Genomic DNA, 26356 nt, shown 5'->3' with positions numbered 1-26356 from the left:
CCTGGATGGAGGAAGGCAAGGAGAGTGGTACCTCTGGGCTTTGGGAATATGGCTAAAAGCTCCTGGCAAGGTCCTCAATCAGGTGGCCAGGTTTCCAGAGGAACAAGCTTCAAAAATTGTACTGGTATTACTCAGTGCTAAAAATAAATAAGCTATCAAGCCATGAAAATTCATGTAAGAAACTCGAATGCGTATTACTAAGTGAAAGATGCCAGACTGCAAAGGCTCCATACTGTGTGAGTCCAACTATATAATAATCTGGAAAAGGCATAACTATGAAGATGGCAAAAAGTAGAGTAGTTTGTCATGTTTGTCAAAATCATTGCATGTACACCATTGCGAACCCTAGCATAAACTATGGACTTCAGGAATTAATCATGCGTCAGGGTAGGTTCAGCAGTTATAACAAATGTCCCACTCCAGTGGGGAATGTTGATGGTGGGGAAAGTTGTATTTGTGTGACGACACGGAGTATCAGGGACTCCCCATACTTTTCATTCCATTTTGCTGTGAAGCTAAAGGTAGGCTACAAAATAAGCTTCCCCCAAGGCCAAAGTTGACAGTTCAGCTGCACATCTTCTTCCTTTTCTCACCTTTTGTTAGTTACTAAAACCTTACAGGACATTCCTGATCCTAATCGCAAGTCCTGTGAGACCCACAAGGACGGGGGTCATATTCAGTCTCTATGCTCTAAAAAGCTATTACTCAGTGGAAGAAATGGGATGATTGATAGGTTCAAAGTTCATCACCTGTTCATTAGTGGTAGCGATCCCTTTAATATTCCAACTAGCTCTTTGATAAATGGAATTGAATGGCCTCAAATGGGAACTTCTACCCACCACTGAAAACTTTTTGTCTTTTTTTAAAAGATTTTATTTATTTATTCATGAGAGACAGAGAGAGAGAGAGAGAGAGAAGAGAGAGAGAGAGAGGCAGAGACACAGGCAGAGAGAAGAAGCAGGCTCCATGTAGGGAGCCCGACGCAGGACTCAATCCCAGGTCTCCAGGATCACGCTCTGGGGCCGAAGGCAGGTACTAAACCACTGAGCCACCCAAGGATCTCCAACTTTTTGTCTTATAATGAAAAAATACATGTGTCTTCTGGAAATAGATCAGAAGAAGAAGAAAACTCCTGTGATTCTATCATTTCAGAGATAACTATTGGTAGTGGTTACGTGGTCCTCCTCTTGTTCACCTGTGCACATACAGATAGACATACCTACATATATTTTGCTACAAAAACATACTGAAAATTCCTCCTTGGAAAACTGATTTATTCCATTTGTGAAAATTGGATGAGCATCTAAACAAGATTTTGGATGGATTTTCCACAATTATCCTGATGTTTAACGATTAGCCTTTATTTTTCCAATTTTCCTCTCTTCCCTTAGCTACTTCAGTCTTTATGGCTAAAAGGTTAAAAAAAATAGAAGAGCTCGGTCCAAAGCTGAGTGGCATTTTAAAGACTATTGATTATTACTTCCAAATTATGTTATCAAATTCTACACAATTATACTAATACTTTACTGGTACTAGGTATTTCCCTTCTCCTAACTGATCTTTGCTAATTTGGCAGACTCCAAATATTACCCCATTTTATGAATTTTGACCACAGTGAGACTGAAGATTTGTTCATGTTTTTAAATATTAATATTTTTCTCTTGAAAATTATCCATTTGTGCCCTTCCATGATTTTCTATGGGGGTGTCTCTTTTTCTTATTGGCTCATAAAATATTTGTAAATATGAAATATATTAGCCTGTAATATATAATGTGAACATCTCTCCCCTCTGTTTTTACTCTGTTTATGGTGAGGTTTATTCATTTGACATCTTTGTGTTTTCTGCATTTCTTATTTAATTTACCTGTCACTGATATAGCATTATAGTTCATTTGCTTTAAAGAATTATTGAAAGGAAGGTTGTATCCTCCAAACTCTCTCTACAACATACTATGAGCATCTGATGGAAATGTATCTAAATGCTATATCCTCAGTGTCTCTATCCCTACCTCCAAGAGCTGTGAAGAGCACAATTCATTTTATTTATTTTTCTTTTCTTTTTCACAATTCATTTTATTAGACCATTGGTCCTTATGAATTTTGGCAAATGTTTAACTTGTAGGCAAGTATATCCAAGCCAACTCACAAATCTACTACGAAGTTGGCTACAAATGGTTGAGATTTTTTTAAATCCTGCTAAAAGAACTTTATGTCTCTTCTACCACTGAATTATGACATCTTATCTCACAGAGTTAATAGAACCTAATGGTTCTATCTCCAGGTAATGTAATCCAGCTGGAAATGCAAGGTATGTGAAGCCCATGTTTTGAAACAAAAGAGTATTTTTCTCTAGCCAGTAAATAAAAGTGATTTTTTAGCTATAAAAGGACAAAAGGTTTTGAAATTATCCCACTGGGCAGGGTTTCCTAGACTTGTTTTTTTGGCACTTAGCCATGGAGCCAACCTAGCATCTTCCAAACTTCTTCCATTTTTGTAGCAGTGTGAAAAGTTCGCTGGATAAGATGAGAGTCACCCCATGGTGTGATGATTAATGCCTAGGGTCCTCTCAACCTAGAGGCAGCTGCAACCAGACATCTAAAAGTGTCGTCAGCAGATCATTGATCAGCATATAGGAAGAACCAAAAACTGATCATTTTTCCTTTTAAATATCTTCACTGCCCTGTCAAGGTTGTATGTGTTTTCGTTTTCAAGGAAAAGCATTTAACATTGAATACTGTCAATGTTACAAGAGGAGTAAGTGATTCATAGCTTCACTGAGTGGTTGTCAAAAATGTTTAACTTAACGAATGTATTATTTCATCCCATTTCCAAGGTTTAAACAGCTTTGTGACATCACATCTCTCGTTTTGATTTTCTATATGTGTTTCATAGCCCTGAAGCTGAAGAGTGCTCTTGTCCATTCTCATTGCTCTATTGCAAGAAGAGATGGTCCACCCCCTGGTCCCAGTCCCCTTTCTCATGTTAATGGTCATTGCTAGTGTCACAGGATAAAATTATATGAATAACCGAGAATCTGCTTTACAGTGTGCATTAAGGAATCAGCACCATGTTGGCCTATTGTGTGAATTACCAAAGATAAGATTAACAGCAACAACAACCACTTGTGACAACCCAGTCAGTGTTCTAAATACATAATAATGTTTTATCTCTTCATCCAGACAGTAACTTTGTGGGGTAGGAGCCATCATCATCTCTGTGTTGCTGATGAGAATGGCAAAAGTCACACAAAAGTTCTAGTTGAGCTAGAACTTGAACATAAGCAAACTGACTCACGAGCCTGCCCTCTGAACTGGGTTAAATTGGTAGGATAACTCCACAAGATTGTTGATCATATCCTCATTTTACAGATGAGAAGTCGAGGCTCAGAAAGGTTAATAACTTTGCAACAACTTCTCACACAGGTGGGAAGTAGCAGAGCTTGGTTTCAAACCCTCATTCCAAAGCCTTCCCATGCTTTCCCATTGCACCATATTCCCCACACTGCTGCAAGTGCCTTGTATTCAGGGCCTTCTTCACTTCTAAGAGAGCTTAGAGTTGGCCAACAGACAGGTGCTTAAGTGGGCCTCTCATACTTTCTTCTGGTTCTTTTTGCACAGAAACCTACCTGTCCAGCTGGCACTCATCATTCGTTTGAATGTCACAATATGAACTGCCTCTCTTTCTATAGAGTAGCTGTAGGATTAAGTTTCCCAATTTTACCTGCATCAGGGACTTTGCAGTTGCTGTTCCTTAGCTTGGAATGCTTTGTCCCCACATCTCAGCATGGCTGACTCTCACTTGTCAGCTCAGATGGCATCATCACAGTGGAGCTGACCACGACTACCTGTATTCATTTCCTAAGGCTACCATAGCAAATTACCATAAACTGGGTGGCTTAAAACAACAGAAATTTATTCTCCCATAGTTTTAGAGGCTAGAAATCCAAAATTAAGGTGTTGGTGGGGTCATTCTTCCTCTAAAAACTCTAGGGGAGAAGACCTACTTGCCTCTTTCAACTTCTGGTGGCTGCATACGTTCCCTGGCTAGTGGCAGCATAATTCCAATCTTCATCTCTGTCTTTACATAAGCCAGTCCTTTGTATTTCTCTTCTCTGTGTCTTCTCTTATCCTTTGGTGAACACTTGTCATTGGATTTAAGGTCCACCTTGATAATCCAGGATGATGTCATCTCAAGATCCTTAATTATATCTACAAGACTGTTTCTTCAAATAAGGTCACATTCACAGGTTGTGGGTGAACATGTCTTTTGGGAAAGCCACCACCAGCCCTGCTGTAGATAAACTACACTACTCTAGGTAATAGTATTTGCTGCTGTCATACTCTGTGACACTATCACCTAGTTTATTTTTTTTCACAGCCTTTGTTATTATTTAATGCATCTTTTCCTCTTGTGTACTTTTCTGTTGCCTATCCCTACCTACTTGCATTCAAGCTTTACAAATAAAGAGCTGTCTTGTTCACTGCTGTATTCCTAGCACCTAGACCAACACTTGGAATATTTTAAGGATCCCCAAATACTGACTGAATGAATGATACCACTGGGCAAATGTGATGTCAGCTTGGCTCTTTGGTACTTTCAACAACCTCCAGGAATTTATTTTTTGATGTAATTTTATGTTATTTGAATTTTAGTTGGAAATTTTTAGAAATGCAAGCTTATTATGGGACATATATTTATCACAATGGATAAATATATCCAACCATTTCAACATTCAATTGCTAACTGGTCTTCACAGTTCATTTAGCTTTTACTTTTCACCCAGAAAACAGATCCTCAGAAGAATACAAGAATACTTTTTTTCTTTCTTAGGCTCTGATCACCTTCGGGAAAAAGATGGCCTCTGGGCTGTCTTGGTCTGGCTTTCCATTCTGGCTGCCCGGAAGCAGAGTGTGGAGGAAATCGTCCGAGATCACTGGGCCAAATTTGGCCGCCACTATTATTGCAGGTGAGAAGGGTGAGGACCCTGGGGAACTGCTCTTAGAGAAAACTGGCAGACTAGAACCTTCAGAAGGAGGCATCATTCAGAACGATCTGAGGAACAGAGAGGCTGGAGCCCCTGAGATTGGTTGGGGGTCCTGTGAAGGACGTCCAAACCAGAAGGCATCAATTTCCCCTCTCCTAGTGACATTCCTCTGTAATATTTTCATCAGTGACTGTAAGGTGGGCAGCCATTCCAAGAGGGAATCTGAACTGAAGAACCTTAAAAGCCCTTTGGTGCCCCTGAGAGTTGTATAGTCCAACCAGAGGCTTTGCTTATTAGTTCTGCACCCATAATTATCAAGGAAGGGAGGCAGAGACAAAGCTGTGACAGGTTGGTCTGCTTTTGTCATCCTCTCCTTACCTCTGTCTTACTTTCCCACTAATGGCCCAGCAATGTCTAAGGTGCCCTCTGACGGGGCCACATGGTTCAGGAGCCCCAGATTTTGCTAAAGATTTGTCCCTGTGAAAGGAGACTAGATAAGGAATTGTTATCCTGGGAGGGAGGAAGGGAAAAGCTTATTGGCTAAGAGCTCAATGTTGGGGGTCTATATCACTTTCCTGTTTTTGAAGTAAGGGAGAGGGGCATGGTTGCCTGCTAGAAACATATACCTAGATATGCTAGGTTTGTGTTCCTAGTACCAAGCCACGATTGTGAGGGAAGCAATAGTAGGAAAGGATGTCAACTGTAGAGAAAATAGCTATGGGACAAAGGAATTCTTGAGTATTCTCAGAGACTCTCTACATATTGAAAACAGAAATTGTGCCTCCTTTTGTTTATGAACAGCTAACTACTTTGGATGTTTGGTTATATTTCAAGAGCTTAAGACACAGAAAGAATCTTTTAGACTTCCCTTATAAGGTGATTGTTTCTTCTCTTAAAAAAACTCATTTACTTAGATAAATATCAGAGAATAAGAAAGCCTGTGATAGGGCTCAAAACAGTTTGCAGTACTCTAGGAAATGTTGACAGTGCCATCATGTTCTTTGTTCCTCATTTGTCAAGAAGACAAAGGTTGTAATAGCCTGAAAACCACCTCAACTTATTCCTTGTATCATAAAATACTCTCAAAGCAGGTGGGAATTTGTTTTACGTACTAGTATTTCTAACAAGTGCCAAAAAAAATCCTGATTCTTGTGGGCCTTTTTGGCATACCAGGGAACTAATTGGCACAACAAACCTTTCTATTGCACAAAGCAGTTCCAAAAAAGTCCAACCTGATAAAATGTTATTATGGCCAATCTCTGGCTTAGTGAGATCACTTTGAGTTAGGGATGTGTTCCTCATAATGTGTGCAATGAATATCTAGCTTTCTGCCAGTGTTTTTGAAGACATGGTGTTATGATAAGTGTATTTATAATATAGTTCATTTTTTGTGGCCAAGAGCTTACATGATAATTACTTTGTTCATAACAAATACCATATTAGAGAATATAATGCCATGGAGATTTAAATTCTTGTAGAACATTGACTAATGTTTCAGATTTCTGTCCAAAAAGATCACAGAGATAAAAAGGGAGGAGGGAATAGGTAGAATGAAAGGTAAATACTTTTTTTCAGTCTCCAGCAGATACAAGTTGAGAGATCCTTGTGAAATAAAATGCCTCCTATCCAGTTTTTTTGGGTGTGGGGAGGAAGAGATAATAAAACAGTTTTGGTTTAACTATTTCTGAGCCTAAAGTCATAGCTGGGAACCCAGATGATTTTCCTTGTATGAGTGGACCCCATAAGGAACTCTCCATTGAAAGATTTCTTGAAAGTGTATTGTGGTGGTGGGTCAGGGGATGTGGTTCGTGGTAGGAAAGGGTAGAAATGCCGAGTCTGCTCATGAAGATGAGCATTTGGGCAGGCTGGTCTGATGACCATCAGCCAGAGACCAAATGTGATCTGTCACGTTAGTGGATTTCCTCAACTTCTGATTCTCTTTCAGGGCCTCTCTGTATCCTAATAAATTCTCTTATCCTAGCCTCCTGCCCCTCTTGGCTTGGTTGGGTCTTTATCTTCCCCCAAAAGACTAGTGTTAAAGAGAATTTAGGCTCAGAACACATCCACTGCGGAGAATGTTCTGAGAGAATTCTTGGTTATTTTGTTCCTGAGGCTGAAGAGGGCACATCTGGATAGGAGGGAGAGGATAAAAGATACAGAGATACAGAGACAGGGGACCCACTGCTAGAAATGGCATCATTCCATGTTTCCCATTTTGGCTAACACCCTGATGTTTACTAAAAGTCTTAAGAGATCTTGGGTGAAGAGAAAATAGTAACAATGATGCAAGTCTTCCTTCTTCCAGTTTGCTGGGAACTCACATCCTGTCCTTGGGTTACATGGAGCCCAGTGTGAGATCCCACTGTAGCCATTTGGGCACAGATACCCCTTGAGGACTTCCTTCTCGAGGAGCACCCCACCCTGCCCAAGTGTGCTATTAGGTCTTGGTCAAGACTCTCTGACATTGGGAAAGACTCTACAATTTCTTTGTGGTTGTGACTAAGAATAAAATCAATTAATAGGTTTAACCAATGGTGTCTGGAACTGGACTGACTACTTGATATGCATTATGGTACAACAACAAATGAGATAGGTGTTATTTTTAGACTTTTTTTTTCTAATCACCTCCCAGCCCCATTGTTACATTTGATGATCTTGGCTGGAAGGACCTTTTTAAAATGGAACAATTGTGGTATTTCTTCCAAGTTTCCAAGAGAGATTTATGATACATTGAGTTCCCTTCCTCCTTCTCTCTTCACCTCCCTTGATTCCTCTCTCTCCTTCCTTCCTCCCATCTTTCATCCCTCTGCTTATAAATCACTTACTAGAAGCAGCAGAGAACAAAACAGATAAGGTCTCTTCCCTCCTGGAGCTCATGGTTCTTGTGGACAAAGGCAGATAAGAAATAAGTAAACAAATACACAAACTATTAAGAGTGGTGTGAGAGAGGGGCAGACAGAGGGAAGTATCTTGAATGGATGGTCAGAGAAGAGCACTTTCTGGAGGTGACACTAAGTTTGAAAGGTGATGGAAGAGACTGCCAGGTATTTGAGTAGTCAGAGGGAAGAATATCCCAGGTTGAGGGCAGAGACAGCAATGGCAAAGGCTCAAAGGCAGGACAGGGCAAACTGTCTTTGAGGACTGGACAGAAGGCCCATGTGGCTGGAGCATAGAGAATAAGGGTGAGAGTGGGACAAAGTTGAGGGGGTGGGTGAGGCCGGATCTCATGGTGCCTTATGACCTGGGGTCTAGAGTCTTGTTCTCAATGTGATGGGCCCTTGGGGAGGGATTTAAAAGAAAGTATATGATTTGATATGATTTTTACAAGTTCACTCTGGCTCCTGTGCAGGACCTGGCTTATATGGGCCAGGTAGGAGAGAGTAGGGACCAGTGCTTTTCTGTGCAGTTCTTCCATGAAAACCAAACTGATGATTCGATGATCTTGAGGGGGCCACCCAGTTACTGGCTCTCTGATTAGGTTTGTCTTCACCCTGTGTCTTGCCTTCCCTCCCCAGGTTTGACTACGAGGGACTAGAGCCCAAGACAACATATTACATCATGAGGGACCTGGAGGCCCTGGTTACAGACAAGTCCTTCATCGGCCAGCAGTTCGCCGTGGGAAACCATGTCTACAGTGTGGCAAAGACAGACTGCTTTGAGTATGTGGACCCTGTGGATGGCACAGTGACCAAGAAACAGGTACTTGGCAAGGAAATCACCAGAACAGGCAAAGCCAGGGGCTGAAGTATCCAGCAGTTGGAGAGGTCTTTAGGGATGATCTACTCTGAGGGCTTCATCCTACAGATGAGAGCCCAGCAGCCAGGAGAGAAGAAAGCCCTTGGTGAAGGTTGCCTACCTAGTTAACTAATGGTAGAGGATGCATTTGAACACAGGGCCCTGACTGTCCAGCATTCTTTATACTTGTAACTGACAGGCCAATACTACATATAAACCAGTATTTCCTTCTGAAATGTTTGCAACCTGCAGGCCCTCTGTATGGTGGTCATTACAGATTCAGAAAAGGTTCCAAGGGCAAAATATCCCTTTTCCTTGGCACCCCCCTCAGGTGCAGGCATGTTTCGCCTTTTCTTACCTTATGTCATTGAGAATGATAGGAGCTGGGATCCCTGGGTGGCGCAGTGGTTTGGCGCTTGCCTTTGGCCCAGGGCGCGATCCTGGAGACCCGGGATCAAATCCCACGTCGGGCTCCCGGTGCATGGAGCCTGCTTCTCCCTCTGCCTGTGTCTCTGCCTCTCTCTCTCTCTCTCTCTCTCTGTGACTGTCATAAATAAATAAAAAAAAAATTAAAAAAAAAAAGAGAATGATAGGAGCTTAACCAGATGGGTTATGGGGGAAAAAACAGTTAGAAAATTTGTCCCACAAAACCCAAAAGGAAGATTTATGGTTGAGAATTATTACAAAAGGTAAGTTACAAATTTAACAACTTCTATCACAGTCTCATCTTTGTGAATTGTGCAAGAGAGGTTGGAACCTATTACATTCATTTATATTTTTGATTTTGTATATTTATTGACTATGGCAAAAATTGACCACTCTAGGAGCACAATTCAACAGTTATAGTTCAAATAAGACACTGAGTAATATTAAGAAAAGTTCCATTCTAAAATACCCAAATTCTTATCTTCATACACATTCTTCACCAAGAACAGACAACAAAATAAATCATAAGCTATAGGGTTTGGTAGACTAGATATAGTGGTAGTTACTGATATTTTTATTTTGACTAATATTTCACACACTGTCCTTATTCTAGGGTCCCTGACTTCCAGATGTTCCAAAGCCTGAAGCCCTATTATTTTCTTAGTATTCTCCTTGTCTGTTGAGTTTCATGGTGATCTGGAATCTCTGTCAAAATGTCATTACTCTTTCATTCTAGAAGGCCTTCTATGGCTGGACAAATTGATTACTGTTTTACTTTGGGAAGATGTGGGGTACTGGAGATAAGAGTGGTTAAGAAGTTTAAAGATGCAAGGGTGTCTGGGTAGCTCAGTCAGTGAAGGGTCTGCCTTCCGCTCAGGTCATGATCTTGGGGTCCTGGGATCAAGGCCCATATTGGGCTCCCTGCTCAGCAGAGAGTCTGCTTCTCCCTCTGCCTCTCCCCCTCCCCCTGCTCATGCTTTCTCTCTCTCAAATAAATAATTTTTTTCAAAGTCAAAAAAATTTTTGAAGACCCAGAATCAAATCCTCTCCCTGTCCCACTTGCCAGTTATATGACTTCAGGAAAGTTGCCTGATTTCTTCCTTGTTTGTAAAAATCTCACAGAACTGTTTTATTTATTTTTATTTTTTATTTTTTTCACAGAACTGTTTTAGAAAGGCAATGAAATAAAAGACACAAAAGCCCAGCTATCCTTTACACAGAGAGTATACACTACGTTTTTGGTAGTTGTGTTTTGTTTCACATGAGGATTTTTTTTTTTTTTTTTTTTTTTTTTTGTAGATGAGATTGAATCCTTTCCAAAATTACACTAGTGAATCTCTGGAGATATGAAGTCGGGAGCTCAGCACATGGCATCTTAGAGCCTCAGGGCCTTAGATGAATCTTTTCCAATTGTGTCCCATATTCCTACTTCCATTTTGCAAAGGAACCGCAGAACAAACATTTTGCAAATCCAAGGCTCATAAAATATGTGCTTTCTAAATTATTCTTGGGAGGTTTTTGTTCCCTGGTGGGGAAGGCTTGAAAACCATTCCCTGAAAAGATTATCTAGTCGATGCTAGGTTCTGGACTTTATTTGCTCAAAAGAAGCTTGTCTGCTTGTCTGTTGAGCTAATTTGTTTTGCTGTTAAATCCACTAATACCTTACCTTGTTTCTTCCCCAAAGCATTCACCATTTGTGTCCCTTTTTCTTGGCTCTTTTAACAGTTCACATCAGGCTAATTCCTCAGCTAGATCTCAAGTTCAGACATCTATTTATTCCATGTCCACTCCCCTGCAACCCTGAATATTGGTTTCCATTTTTACTCTGGAACTTATTATTATTTTTTTCTTTCCATATTCTTTTGTATTAGCTCCAATGTGGCCATAAATAGTAAATGCTGCCAGAAGCTGTTCTGGGGAGCTTCTCTAGAAAGAAAGGAAGGTTGTCATTCATCTTCCCAGATTCAGGACCCAAGTGACAGTTTATTAGCTGGTGGTCCTGAGTCACCCCAGAACTTTTCCATACACTCAGTTTGGCTCACTGAGGGTTTGGGGAGACAGTTGACATTCAGTGGCATCCACATTGTCAGCGAGTCATGGATGGTTTTTGTACCACCATTGGCCCTATCAGTGCAGAGTAGGGAGTTCCTGCATCGTGGGGCTGCTGGTAAACTTCCACCACCGAGGCCCACGTCTCAGCACTCCTATGAAGTCAGTAGTCATCAGCATTCTGTTCCAGGGATGGTTGAGTCTGGGCACATTTCATGTGATACTATTGCAAAGCAAGCACCATCTACTCCTGAAAGATATATTTGAATTTAAATGAACATGTATTATTTTTAAATAGCCATAAAGTACTTTGGGACTTCATTCAATAGATATTTCTTTTTTAAAGATTTGTATTTATTTATTCATGAAAGACACAGAGAGAGGCAGAGACATAGGCAGAAGGAGAAGCGGGCTCCCTGTGAGGAGCCTGGTGCAGTACTCAATCCCAGGATCCCGGGATCACAACCTGAGCCAAAGGCAGAAGCTCAACCACTGAGCTACCCAGGTGTCCCTCAACAGATATTTCTGAAGAGCATGCCAAATGTGTAATTGGTTTTTGTCATGGAGTTTTGTTTGTTTTATTTTTTTTTTTTTTTGCTTTTTGAGAGGGAGAAAGGGGGTCAGGGGCTGAGGGAGAGAATCTTAAGCAGTCTCCATGCCCAGCATGGGCCCGACATGGGGCTTGATCTCATGACCCTGAGATCACAACCTGAGCTGAAATTAAGAGTTGGATACTTAACTGATTGAGCCACCCAGGTGCCCTGGAACAGTTTTCAAATATAAATGTATAACAGCTTTACCAAGATATCATTCACACACCATATAATTCACCATGTCAAGTGTGCAATTCAATGGTTTGTAGTATATTTATAAAGTTGTGCCATCATTGCCACAATCAATTGCAAAACATTTTTGTCACCCCCAAAAGCAACTTGTACTTGTTAGCTATAATCTCCATTTCCCAGCAATCCCTGACCTACTTTCTGTTTCTCTGGATTTCCCTATTCTGGGTATTTCACATAAATGGAACCATACACTATGTTGTCTTTTGTGACTGGCTTCTTTCACTAAGCAGAGTGTTTTTAGGGTTCATCCATGTGATACCACATATCGATATTTCTTTCTTTCTTACTGATGAATAATGTCTCATCAGTGGCTAGACCACATTTTGTTTATCCATTCTTCAGTTGGTGAACATTTGGGCTGTTTCTACTTAAAAAAAAAAAAATATATATATATATATAATATATATATATATATATATATATATCTTTAGAGAAAGAGAGTGTGCATGAGTAGGGGGAAGGGCAGAGGGAAAGGGAGAGAGAGAATCCTAAAGTAGACTCTCCACTGAGCAGGGAGCCTGATGCAGGGCTCCATCCCAGGACCCTGAGATCATGACCTGAACAGAAATCAAGAGTTGGCCAATTAACCAACTGAGCCACCCAGGAGCCCCATGCTGTTTCCAGTCTTTGATTATTATGAACAGCGCTGCTGTGCATATTCACATAAGGTTTTTTTACAGACATAGATTTCCAGTTATCTTGGGTGTGTAGCTAGGCATGGGGTTGCTAGGTCAAATGGTAACTCTAGGTTTAATCTTTAAAGAAATGGCCACATGGTCTTCAAAAGCAATTGCACTGTTTTGCATTCCCACCGGCAGTGTAGGAGGGTTCCAATTTCTGCACACTTTTGCCAACCTTTGTTATTATCTGTATTTTTGGTTAGAGAACACTGTAATTTAAAATAATCTACTAAATTATGTGTCATTTTAAAATTAAGATGGAAGAGATTTGATCTATAAGGACAAACAAAGTATACCTTGCCTAGCAAAACCCAAAGGAAACATAACAAGGCAACGTCTCTGTTTGCTGTGGGAAGCAGATTGCTATGGCCTCTTGAGTATTGTATTATGTTGGAGTCAAGCAGACATAGATTTGAAGGCTGGCTTTGTCACTGCCTAGGATTTGTGACTTTGGGCATATTACTTAACTCCTCTTTTCTCAACTTGTTGGGTCAGGCAGGTGGCATGTTGGTAATAATCATCATGTAGGGTTACAGAGGTTTGAGGAGAAAGTCCTATAAAGTGCCAGGCACAGTGGCTGGTATCCATCTGATATTCAAGAAATATCGGTTGTTTCTCCCTTACCAGAATCCTCAACCTGACTGAATATCAGTTTGAGGAAACGGTGTGAGTGGTGTTCAAGTGTATAGGCTTGAGACCAGAAAGTCTTGGGTTTGAATCAGCATTACTCTCTCATTGATGGGTGATCTTAGGAATTTACTCAACTTCCCTGTGGCTTTCCTTATCTGTGAAAATAGGAATAATCATTGTGGCAAAATCATTCTCCCAGCTATTGGGAGAATTCAATAATACATGTAAAATCCTGACATGTAATAACCACTAATAAATCGTTAGCTAAAAGAAGTTATGTTAAAAGAGCATCCTTTGGAAAGAAGGATTTTGACATTTAACGAACTCTATATGATGAGAAAAGCAAGGAACACAATGCTGAATGGCATACAACTTTGCAGGGTGTCATGTGGAGACACAGGAAGGCCTCTTCAGTTCCTGAGTTGATTCAAAGTCACATTTCTCTTCCTTCCTTAAGTCTTCTCCTCCCCCATCTCTTCCATCCCACTTTGCTTCAGAAAGGAAAAGTTTTTTTAAGGCAACTCCATCTCCTTTTTTGTCCTTGATTTGGGGTCAGAGTCAGGAAACAGACTGGAAAAAAAAAAAGCAGTTTCACATATATCTCTAGAGATAAAGAAGAAATGCTTCTCCATCCAAAATGAAATTAAAATCCTATTCTGGTGATAAACCCCACCCCCATCCCCTTCACAGCTATGGAAGTGTTCAGCAAAGTCAGTCCTGCCTGTGAGACCCTGTGGAGGTCATTTAAGGACCCTGAAGTATTCAGTCCCTGACGTGAATTCCCAAGGACCTCACTGGCCTTCCCATGCCTGTCTAGGTCTCATGGAATTTACTGTGGCTGCCTCCAAGTGGCTGATACTTTTGTGATGTCAGGTACCAAGAGAAAAGTTGATGTGTGTCTTCTATTAAACAGGACCTAAGAGAAACTCTGATTTAGAAATACCAATTTAGTGAGGCACAGTTCAACACTTGCAGTTCATCCTCTCATCCTTGTCCCATGAGGGTATGTCACTGTTATTTTCAGGTAAAAATCTAGTCACATGAATGAATGATGATGGCTTCTTCAAATATGAGTGGGAAAAATAAGCCAGTAGCTCCTCTGAGAGTAGGAAGCAGTTTGATCCAGTTGCTGACTAATTTAAGATGTTCTCACTTTATGCCTTGCAAGGATATGGGAAAGATGAGGGAAAGGTAGGCAGTTCCTTAAGGCTTCACTTGGTGGACCACTCTTTCTCAAGGATGAGTTCCTTGTACAAACATGAAGATTTTCCATGGTGCTAGGTGCTCTGTCTCTTCCTTAACCATTAGCATCCCAAGGAACATCATCAGCACCAGATTACCCCTTAGCATTATCGTCCCCATCTCCTTGTAGCCCAAATCTCCTGGAGTCAGTACACCTTGATTATGAGACTCTCCCAGCTCTGATAGAAGGAATACTCCAATCCTGGTGGTGTGAAAGAAGGATGATATGACAGATGGTACCAGCATCAAGTAATGGCGTATTGCCACTAGGATGGGCATCGATCCAGAACCATAACTTGTATTTTGAAAATTAGCTTTGAAGAGAGAAATCTTTTTTTTTCTTTTTTTTAATTTATTTTTTATTGGTGTTCAATTTGCCAACATATAGAATAACACCCAGTGCTCATCCCACCAAGTGCCCCCCTCAGTGCCCATCGCCCAGTCACCCCCACGCCCCACCCACCTCCCTTTCTACCACCGCTTGTTCGTTTCCCAGAGTTAGGAGTCTCTCACGTTCTGTCTCCCTCCCTGATATTTCCCACTCATTTTTTTCTCCTTTCCCCTTTATTCCCTTTCACTATTTTTTATATTTCTCAAATGAATGAAATCTTGACACCAGGAGCAAAATTTAAGGAACTGAGTCTCTCCTCATGATTCGTCCCATGCCTGTATTTCTATTTAACAAGATCAAAAATCATGAAATTCCACCAGTGCTGAAGTCATTTGCCAGTAACAGTTCAGCTGATATTAAAAAACCTGATGTAAATAAAAGCATACCAGTTAGCTGATGTGGAAAACCAAATCCAATTTGATTATGTCAGGCTAACTCTGAGCTTATTAATACCTCTTCAAGTTATGCAGGCTGTGTGGAAACATTTTGATGTTGTCCTCAACCTGGAAAAAAGAACCATTTGAAGTTAGTTCAGGGAAAAAGCACACTTTGAAGACTGATTGCAAAGTCAATTGGCTTTTGGAGTTGTTGTTTTAATATATAGGAAGGTGTCTGACCTTTTTAACTTCAGTATTCAGAAATAATGAAGCAAGTAAATTGGCAATCTTGAAATTAATGCTTTAATATATACTGCAGTGCTACTAACTCCTCGTCAACAGATAGAAGTATCCTTAGCCCTTGTTTCTGGAGGCATCATATGAAGGCTTTGGGACTATTTTCTAAAATGCTGGTAGTTGAATCCTGCTAAGATGTGTGATAAGAATCTAAGCATTCTGGAATGAATGACATCACAGTTACTTCCTACTGAACTACTAATGTCTGTGTGTAGTCAGGAGGGTGACCGTCACCAGGAAAAATAAATATTAAAGGAAAAAACTGTGGATTATCACAGGAACTGAGGGAGGAAGCCACCCCTGTTGTCTGGGTAAAGTGTGTCTGATTCCAAAATATCCCAGAACTGGGGCTGGTGTTGAGTGAATGGGGATCAACAGCCATTTTGGCCAAAGATGAGGGAAAAAATGGAACATGTGTGACCTAGTTCCATTGTTCCAAATTTGATAGTTGGAATCCGGATAATTTTTAAGCCTTCACTCTCTAAGCAGCGCTCTCATCACCTAATGTGGCTTTTGCTGGATATGTGTTTTAAAAGAGCACTTAGGAAGCCATTGGATCTTGATTCCCCCCAAATAATTATTTGCAATTATTGGTCTCCAAGCGAGCTGGGTTGGTTGTGAAAAAGACTAGACGAGAATTTGCTCCCCAAAGTAAGGCAGTCATGGCTGTGCAGTCAGTGCACTGCACAAAGGCACCCAGCCTAATGGGGGAGGAGAAACTCAAGTCCAGGTTAGCCAAGAGAAAAGATACTTTTCTCTAATTTGTCTTCCTGCTCGTAATCTCTATAAGGGCACAGTATGGACTAGTTAGCTGCTGCTCTGCTCAACCTCTTTTGAACTCATGCTTGCAGCTAACTCTCTGACTTAAACAAAGAAAAATGGGTAATTCTAGTTAATTTTTTTTTTATGGAGAGAGATGTCTGTCCAATCCAAATCCTCTGCTTTATAAGCTGCATGCTTTCTTCCACAAAATATGGTTCAGATGTTACACAGCAGTATTTTCACCTTGAAGCTTTCCATAAATCATTGGGATCTCCTGTGGGAGATAAGTTGTGAGTTAGGCTTTGAGTCTCTCTCTTCCGTGCCTATCTTGTCTCTAGGTTCACATACCTGGTGTGGCCAACTGACTGTATATGTGACATTGTACTAGATTTGGGGGCCACATGCCGTTTTCCACCTGGAATTCATCCTAAGTTCTTATTTGACTGGATTGGGTGCTGCCAAATAACTGTTGGTAATGTACAGTTCCTCCTTCCCCGCCTGGCTGCAACATGTCCTATAGTCTCCAAATGAACATCTGGCAGCTCTGTGTGTATTTAGCAACTTGCAGATTTCCCTGCATCAATTTACACAAGGGCTTAAAAAAATAACCCAACATGTATTTATCCAACATTTATCAAATACCTGCTATACAAAAGGCCCTCTACCCATATGGGGGACCATACAAGACATATGAGATATTGTTTAAAGAGTTCATGAGAAGCAATGTGTGACAATCAGCAGTCTCATATGGTTGAACCTAAAATTATAAACCTGGGGTCAGAAGACCTAAAGTTCTGGCTCCTCTTGTGACCAGCTATTACCTTAAGTGGTTTTTAACTCTTCCCTTTCTTTCCAGCAAAGGGAGAAAGTGGCCAGGATGACTCTGAGGTCCTTCATTCAGGACCTAATGGTCTAAATAGACCAAATTAGAAGGGACATTTCATGGTCAAAGAAGCCAGTTCAGTGGAGAAGAAAATGGTAACAGATCTGTGAGTTTAGTAGTGATTTCAGAGAACGTGGCATAGTCCTTAAAATAAAGTTAATCTTAATTCCACCTAACTTAAAAATAAATATACCATAAACCATCACCATTTAGGCTTTCTTTGGCAGTCTTCTGAAAAATCTGGAAGGCTGGATGCCTTAGAGCATAGTACCATTTTCATTAAAAGCTTAACATACGAATAGTATTTATAGACTGATTTATGATTTTTTTTTTTTTAAGATTTTATTTATTTATTCATAGAGACAGAGAGAAAGGCAGAGACACAGGCAGAGGGAGAAGCAGGCATCATACAGAGAGCCTGATGTGGGACTCGATCCAGGGTTTCCAGGATCACGCCCTGGGCTGCAGGTGGTGCTAAACCACTGTGCCACGGGGGCTGCCCTGATTTATGATTTTCAAAGCACTTTTCACATATATTCTCTGATCTGATGCTCACAACAACCCAGTAAGCCAGGCTGCATTGTTTTTCATCCCTTTTTAGGAAACAAAGACTTATAGCGCTCAAAGTGACTTGCTCAAGACCCCTCCTGATTAGTTGAGCCAGAACGCCAGCCCGGGGTTCTCCAGTTGTTATGCTTTTATCATGTCCAAAGCAAAGAGGGGCAAATGTGGGGATAAAAAGAAAAGATATAGTGATAAATGGAAGCACATTGGTGGATTTGGGGGTGGAGATACCTGCAAAAAAATGTGGCCTTTTAACAGCCCTGGGACAAGTCTAGGGTGAGCAAAACTGAGCTCTTATCTTTGAGGCATACAACAACAGGCACCCAATGGGAAGAAAATGCTAGGCTGGAACTGAAAGTGCCCCTTTGATACCCTACTCTGTGATTAACATTATCTTAGCACAGAAGAGGGCATCTCTTCGAAGCCCTTCTTTGGGTTTGTGGCTGTTGTGTCAACCTGGACATTCAGGTCACTGTTGCTGCAGTGACTACAGAGGTGCCATGGATTCCTTTACAGTTGCTTTAGGAATTCCCTAGGAGACTGTGCTAAAGGTCCTTAGTGTCAGATGGTTCAAAGAGGAGATTCTTGTAATAGTTCTGCTATTGGCAAGGTGGTAGGAGGAGGCTTTCAGGACACAGCAGCAAGATGTTTTATTGGCACCCCCTCACTGTGCTATGGCTCTCCTGAGGTTCCAGTCCGATGGGAGTATATGGGTGAAACCTTAAATCTCAAAGGGATCTTCCTTAAGACTGACATGTACTATAGTCAGTCACTTGATACATGAGGCAGATGACCCAGACAAAAGTGGCTACTACTAGGGTGTCCACATATGGCTACACAGTAGAATCACCTGGAGAGCTTTTACGATCCCAGTGCCCAAGTCATAACCTATCCAAATTAAATTACAGTGTTGGGGCTAAGAGTCAGATAGCAATATTTTTTAAAGACCCCAGCTGATTCCAGTGCATTGCACCTTTTGCAACTAATGGGCTTATGATTTGTCTGACATCACACAAGTGGGGACAGGAACCTACAATGGTTAAACTCCATTGTTTTTAGCCAAAACTAACCCTTGCCTTAAAAATGAGATGAGTAGATACAGCATTATTCATGACTACACTTCAGAGTAATATGTTTACCCCAGTTCACGGATAGAGAACATAAGTATGTTTTCATTTGGCCTGTGGGCCCTCCTTAAATGTGGAAGGAGGCATTCATTCCAGTGATGCTCACTCCAGTTGTAAACACGCAGTGACATTCACTCAAGTGTTTGCAGGGGGCCTATTGTGTGCCAGGCATTTTCCTGGGCTGTGGGGATAAATGGTGAACAAAGAACAGAAGGCTTTGCCCTACCAGAGCTTATCAGCTAATGAAGGACCCAAAGACATATTTCAGCAATTCCAGCACTTTAGGGTTAAGGCTGAGATGGGAACTTATTTTATTCATTTTTAACTGAGCCTTGTTTCTTGAGGAGGATTTGTGGCAGCAAAAACACACATAATGAAGTTGTTAGGATGTAAATAAGAAACAGAAATCAAGACTAGAGAAAATATAAATAAGAGTAGAGAGTCAAGAACAGAAGAAAAATTCATAGTTATGCAAATCATAAGGATCCGCTTGGGCTGAACCTCAAATTTGGCATTAAGTGTTCTGGCAGCCATATTGGAAAGGGAACTATGGTTAATTATTATTGTCAGAAAGACAAAAAATGCCAGCTCCTCAGGGAAGGAAAGGCTTTCCTAACACTTGGCTCTTAAGGAAATGTCTCATGTGGAATTTTATACAATCTCCAATAATATTCCTACAGTGACTGCAAAAACAGGTTTTATAAGGCAGTACCTTGTAGGCCCTACAAGGAAAGGGAGGATGTGAAATGAAAATGCAATTTAATAAATCTATTTTTTGTCATGAGTGGTTGGTCAGAAGTAAGTTGAATCAGGTCACATATAGGTCCAGATGAATCTATGGCTAAAATACCCAGAGAAGTGCATGGATTGGATACTCTTCATTATTTTTCTCTAATTGGGATTTTGGTAAGTCACATAGATAAAATATTTTTCTGGGGTAGAGTTGAAGGTAAGTATTTTGTGTTGTGGATAATGTAATGGTTTATTACAGGGGTTAGCTAACATTTCCCATAAAAGATAATAAATAGTAAATATTTTAGCCCCTATGAGCCAGACTGCCTTTGTCCTAATGATTCAGCTCTTCAGTTATAACACAAAAGCAGACCTGGAGAAAATATAAGTGAACAGGGCTGGCTGGGTTCTGGTAACACCTGATTTATAAAAATAGGTGGCAGGTCAAATTTGGCTGACAAACTATATTGCCAACCCCTGGTTTAACCTGAAAACGAAAAAAAGCAAAATGGATTCTTGGGATGCTTTTGTTGGAATTACAAAACATTGAGAAACTTGGCAGGTCTTGGCCAGTGGTGACTCTGGCCTCGTAATTTAATTGAAAGTAGGTGATTATGCACACTGGCAAGAATATGGCTCACTTTCAGGGTACACATTAATTGTAGTTCATTGAAGTTCATTAAATTCATTGAAGGAACATGCAGATGCCAAAGCAATCCAATACAACTTCATACATCAGAGTGACACTCAACAGGCATGGATCTGGGGCACAGTTCTGCAGCATAGAACTGAGTCTAGAACTTTTGTCCTCTCATGTGGAGGAGACATGGGGTGGTTCTCACATGGAGGTCTCACAAAGCAACAGGATTTCTCTGGTAAGATCTTGTGGGTGGTTTCTTAAGAAGGGGAGAGGTGGAATTATCAGCAGCACCTCGCGTGTGCCTTTATCGGCTGTTCAAGCGCAAAATCTGTTCCAGGCTACTACATGTAGATTCCACCTAGTCTTCTAGAAGTACAGCCAAAGATATGGTGACCCACAAGGAAACAAAATAACATGATTTTGCTGTATAAAAAAGCTTAGTTGTGAGCTGATAATACATACTGTTTATTTATTTGAGAGAGAGAGTGCACACCAGAGGGAGAGCACAAGCAGAGGGAGTAACAGAGGAAGAGGGAAAAGTAGAACAGGGAGCCCAATGTAGGGCTCAATCCCAAGACCCTGGGATCATGACCTGAGCCAAAGGCAGACCCTTTAATGACTGAGCCACCCAGGCGTCCCTAATAATACATGTTGACAGTTTGTTATGGCCTGAATTCTGGAATACCTCCTACTGGGTGTATACAAATCTGGGATTATTAATTAATTCTTGGTTAATTACATTAATGGTGACATGGGAGCTACAGGAAAGGATTGAGTTTGAGAGGTCATCAGAAAAAGGGGGTCTCAAGTGGTTTGGAATGTACAAGAACAGGTGGCTCAGGACTTTAGCCTTCAATATTGCTTTAACCAACTTATGCATAAACCATAGTCCTGAGTGACCAATTACCTACTCATGTGTCCCATATATGGTGACAAGGTGAGTGCAAGCTTATTAAGAACACACAGCTTCGAAAGAGTTTGTAAAAACATGACTGTGGGTATAGTTGTGGAACCTTTGGGACCTCATCGTCTGAACATAATTTGGTCTAGAACCCTTCCTGAGTAGTAGGGAATTGGGGCATTTACTCCATTTGGAATGTCCTAACTGTTCACTCCTCCTGCAGCAGGAAGTGGTTAGGAAAATGGTTGCTGCTTGTAATATGTTGCAATGACTAGTCCAGGCTTATGGAGAGCAAGGACTGTGTCTTTATCTTCCTATCCCCAGGGCTTAACCGAGGACCCAATCCCCAGGGGCTGCTCTAAAATGTTAGCCCAGTGAATGAATCCTGGTCAGTTTCATCCTGTTTGCAAAGCTAGTATCCTAGAGAGAGGAGCTGCCAGGAAGGGAGCTGGCTCCTTTTTTTGTTACACAAATCGTGGCAGACATTGAATCACTCCGAAAGAGACTAAGGCTATTGTTTTGGGATTGGAACAAAATATGTCTACAAGATGTAAAAAGCAGAAAACCATTCAGATAGAATCACAGTGGCCCCCACCCCACCCCAGCAGATATGGGGGTAGGGTAAGGGACTGGCAGTCAGATTTATATGGCAGGTATATTTTTAATCATGGCTTATTCCTAACAACCAAGATTTAAGGCCAGACAAGTTTCAAGGGCAAATTTCTTAGGGAAAATGTCTGATGTCAGAGCTGCCTGAGACTTCTCCTTTTTCAGAAATAAGTGGCCAGGCTTAATTATTTTGTTTCCTCCTCTTCTTTCCTCTGGCCCCTGCCAGTATGCTTATTTATAACAAGGGCTTTATCAGTTGACTTAAGAAAACACATTTCCTTCAACAAATGTTACAATATCATCTTATGGTCGTTTTATTTTTCAAATATCCCCACCACTGATAAAAACAGATCCGTAGAGAATGGAGATACTGTGAGCCAAAAGCAAATTAATGCTGCCACAGCTCTGCCCCCATGCCACCCTGGTGGCCAGGTCTTAGAGCAAGAAGGAAGGACAGAGCCAAGGGGATGAGGTTGTACCCAGGAATCCCAGAACCCAGCTGAAGCTCCAGACCTGAGCCTTTCATTGTAGGCTTCAGTTGAATGTGGGCGTCAGGTGAATCAGAACAGATGAACTTAACTTTGCTAAGCCTAAAGTCACACGGGGGTAAGCTTATCACAGGCAATTTGCTTTACTGTAATAGAGAAATTGCCTACTCCCATTGCATCCAGTAGGCTTCTAAGGGACATTTATTAAATATCATCTCCTCCTTGTCCCTCCACCTCTTTCTGGCTCCCACATCTCCAGACCAAAGAAACTTGAGCACCTGCTCATAGTTTGGCCCCTAGGTCTCCCCCAGCATTAACCACAAGTAGGTATTCATTGTGACTTCCTATGTGTTCATTGGCTCACTGATCCATTCTGGGTATTCCAGGGCCTGAGGATCATTTTCTCGGACGCATCACGGCTCATCTTCCGGCTCAGCTCCTCCAGCGGCATGCGGGCCACCATCAGACTGTACGCGGAGAGCTATGAGAGGGACCCCAGCGGTCATGACCAGGAGCCCCAGGTATCTTCAGCCCTGTGTGTCCCATCACTTCTGGAAAATTTAGGGAGCTCTTGTGAGCTCATAGTTAAGTTCTGGAAAGTAAGTTCTGTATTGATAGATCCAGCTGAAGGACAAGCTTGCAGTAACTCCAGGCAGATTGTATTCATTCATTCATTACAGTGTTTGGAACAGAAAAGTTCGGCTCTGGATTCTATGATGAGTGTAGGCCAGCGTTTCCCAAATGACTTTCCCTTCTTGATGGTTTTGCAGTTTGTTAATCGGGGTGACATCAAGAAAAAGCACCTTGTACAGATAAAGAAATTTCTGGTGAGAGCCAAGCTGGTCCAATTCCTCTGAGCCTTGACTCTGTGCTTGTAGATAATGAATCTCCAGGTGTTTGGCAGACTCTGAGTTGGATCGTGACCTTGAGGTGTGAACGTGGATGGGCCTCCTGTCTGAGATCTCTGCAGAGCCCAGCTTCTCTTGAGGGGCGATGGCTGGTCTGTATTTAAATTTAAGGGAGGCTGAGGTAGACCAGCCAAGGCCGGGCTGCCTTGTGTTTGGCAAAACCCCTTATGTTGTCAACAATAGAGCTAATTAAGAACTCAGAAAAAAATTATAAATAGCTCAACCGTAAGCATCCCCACTCTCACATTCATTAAAGCTGCAGGCAGCGTTAATTAATAGCAGAAAGGACCCACCAAGCTACACTGCTGGCTGACCCTGGCCCCCTGGTCTCTACTTCACCCTGGGGTTTGAAGCACAGTCCTTGATGAGGATTTCTTGAGGTGAAACCAGTAGTTCTATATGCAATGCTTCTTTTGTGGAGAAGTAGAGAAGCAAAGAAAAACTCGCTGCTGCTCATTTTAGAGTTCCAATAATAATCTGCCATCCTTGTGCCCTAGAATGATATAAGTAAGGGTTTTCTTTCTTTGTCAGTGGTTTAGTGTGTTTTTCTTAAAATGGTATCTTTCCTGGGAGCATCGCAAAGAACTTGACAGATAGGGTGCCATTGATCCTTACAGCTGATGCTGTAACCAGAAGATACGTTTGAAGTCACATCATCTCAGATGCAGAAGGAGAGGCCTGGGAGGCTGAGAGCTATTGTCAGGGTCACCAAGAGCATGAAGCAGCAGAGCATGAGGCTAGTATAAAGTCCTCAGCCCTTCCCCATCAGAATCACAGGTTTTCCATGCAAGGACGGGCCATGCTCTGCCAACATAATTTGTCAGTGAGTACATTTCACCCAAGATAGTACCAAATCATGTAAGAATTGGAGGCTTACCCTCTCTTTCCATATAAAACCCTTCTACTTCTCATGTTGGGAAACCAGATTGAAGCAAGAGCCTAAAAGTCCAGAGCTACATACAGGGTGAGGAATGATATTCCTGGCCTCACCAACTCTGACTCACTCTGACTTGAGGCTATTTTTTCTCAACATTCTTTTCCCTATTTGCACAGGGTAAGTGGTTATGATTATTTGCTTATTTTTATTTACCTTCCACACTGACTGCAGGCATATGATGTCCAGGCCTTTAGACACGTATGAAAACGATCTATGTTCCACAAAAGCCAAGTGGTGCCACTTTTTTTTCCCCCAAAGCTTCCTTTGAAGCTGAAAACCTCCATAGCCCTCCTGCTAGAGCATTGTGTGTTAAGCATATACTTCAATCTGTGGGTGAAGAAAACATAAGTAATGCTTGTTTCAGCGGCCCATACTGGGTATTTTTCATCCTGTTGGCTTAAAGAATTTGCCATTTTGAATGGTTGGGGAATCCTTTCATTGATCTTGTTCTTCTGATCAGTAATTGGCCCTCCCTTTTTAATCATGAGCGAGGGTCTTCCCAAACCTGGCTGGGTGGGCCTTGCCATATTTAGCTCATGATTCAGCTCATAATGTTACATTAAAGTAGAACTCTTCATTGAAATAGCTTGTATCATTGACTCACCAACTGACAGCCTATTGCATAATACATTTAAGTCAAGGTATCATTTAGAATGAGGTTTTAAAAGACATCTATACCCCTAAGGAAGAAGAAGAAGATGCTCAGCAGGCTCACCTGTCTCAATACTGCTGAATCATTCCTAGGAACTTAAGTTTGACTGTTGGGGCCTCCTTATTGCCTTGCTTCCCAGGACCCCAGCTTCTGCCTTTGAAGAGCTCTGGAAGAAAAAGCCTTTGGCCAACTGTTAACAGAGATCAAAGATAAGGCATGCTTGCTCCTCAGGGTATTAATAATCCGGGGCCTGATGGCAAAAGACCAGCTATGTTGCTTCCTCAGCTGCAGAGACCTCTTCCTCCATTCTAGCTTGTTCCGATTTGCAGCCCAGAAAGCAGAACAAATACCCATCTCCCCCGACCCCACACACTCAGACACCTAGTCAAGTACTTCTCGAATGTCTAGAGATTCCATTGATAAATTTATCCAATTCAACAGGTATTAATGTTTTACTTGCCTTAACTTGAGACCCACTGCATTCCAGTTAATAGCAAGAGGAGTAGAGAGTTCTCTTCAACTGGCTTCTTGGCATCTGGCTATTTTACTTTGGATGGGTAGTTCCTTGTCTATATATCTTTTTAAAAGTTTTTATTTAAGTTCTAGTTAGTTAACATGGAGTGTTATATTAGTGATTCAACAAATATATAGTGATTAAGCAATATAGTGATTCAACAAATCCATACATCACCTGGGGTTCATCAAGTGCTCCCCTTAATCCCCATCACCTATTCCCCCATCCCCCACTCCCCCCTCTCTCTCTTCTGTTGATCATCAATTTGTTATTTATAGTTAAGAGCCTGTTTCTTGGTTCGCCTCTCTCTCTCTTTCTTTTATCCCTTTGCTGCTTTATTTCTTAAATTCATATGAGTGAAATCATATGGTATTTGTCTTTCCCTGACTGACTTATTTCACTTAGCATGATACTCACTAGCTCCATCCAGTCATTGCAAATGGCAAGATTTCATTATTTTTGATGGCTGAGTAGTGTTCGGTGTGTCTATATATACACCACATCTTCTTTATCCATTCATCAATTGATGGACACTTTTGTCCTGACATTTTAAAAATATTTTATTTATTTATTCATGAGATACACAGGGAGAGAGAGGCAGAGACGTAGGCAGAGGGAGAAGCAGGCTCCATGCAGGAAGCCCGATGTGGGACTTGATCCCCAGACCTGGGATCACAACCTGAGCCAAAGGCAGCCGCTCAACCGCTGAGCTACCCAGGCATCCCTTGTCCAGACATTTTAAAGACATGTGAACATATTTTAAGCATTAATACTATGGTAGCTTTGTAAAAGCATTTGTAACCATCCTAGGGATGTACCTAGGAAAACCTGTAATATAATCCATATCCATAAAAATCCCTGCTCCTGCCTGTGGATTTATTTGAGTCCATTTTTACAATATTTACTATGCTATTTGTTTTAAATGATGTAAAATAATTTCTTAATTACATCAAAAATGTTTTTTAAGAATTCTATCCATCTA

At 41.3% G+C, this 26356-nt stretch overlaps 1 protein-coding gene across 1 annotated transcript in view; it reads left to right on the top strand.

Annotated features, from left to right (window-relative positions):
* The window catches only part of PGM5 (phosphoglucomutase 5), a 192062-nt gene that overhangs the window by 132839 nt on the left and 32867 nt on the right, over positions 1–26356 (top strand). The window contains exons 8-10 of the mRNA XM_055311538.1: positions 4832–4967; positions 8501–8684; positions 22750–22884. Of these exons, the coding sequence (XP_055167513.1) occupies positions 4832–4967; positions 8501–8684; positions 22750–22884 (455 nt within the window). The remainder of the gene's footprint in view (positions 1–4831; positions 4968–8500; positions 8685–22749; positions 22885–26356) is intronic.

Source organism: Nyctereutes procyonoides, unplaced genomic scaffold (assembly GCF_905146905.1).
Source record: "Nyctereutes procyonoides isolate TBG_1078 unplaced genomic scaffold, NYPRO_anot_genome, whole genome shotgun sequence".
NCBI classification, from domain to species: domain Eukaryota; kingdom Metazoa; phylum Chordata; class Mammalia; order Carnivora; family Canidae; genus Nyctereutes; species Nyctereutes procyonoides.
Note: the sequence above shows the minus strand (reverse complement) of the source record. Positions and strands in the feature narration are given on the sequence as shown.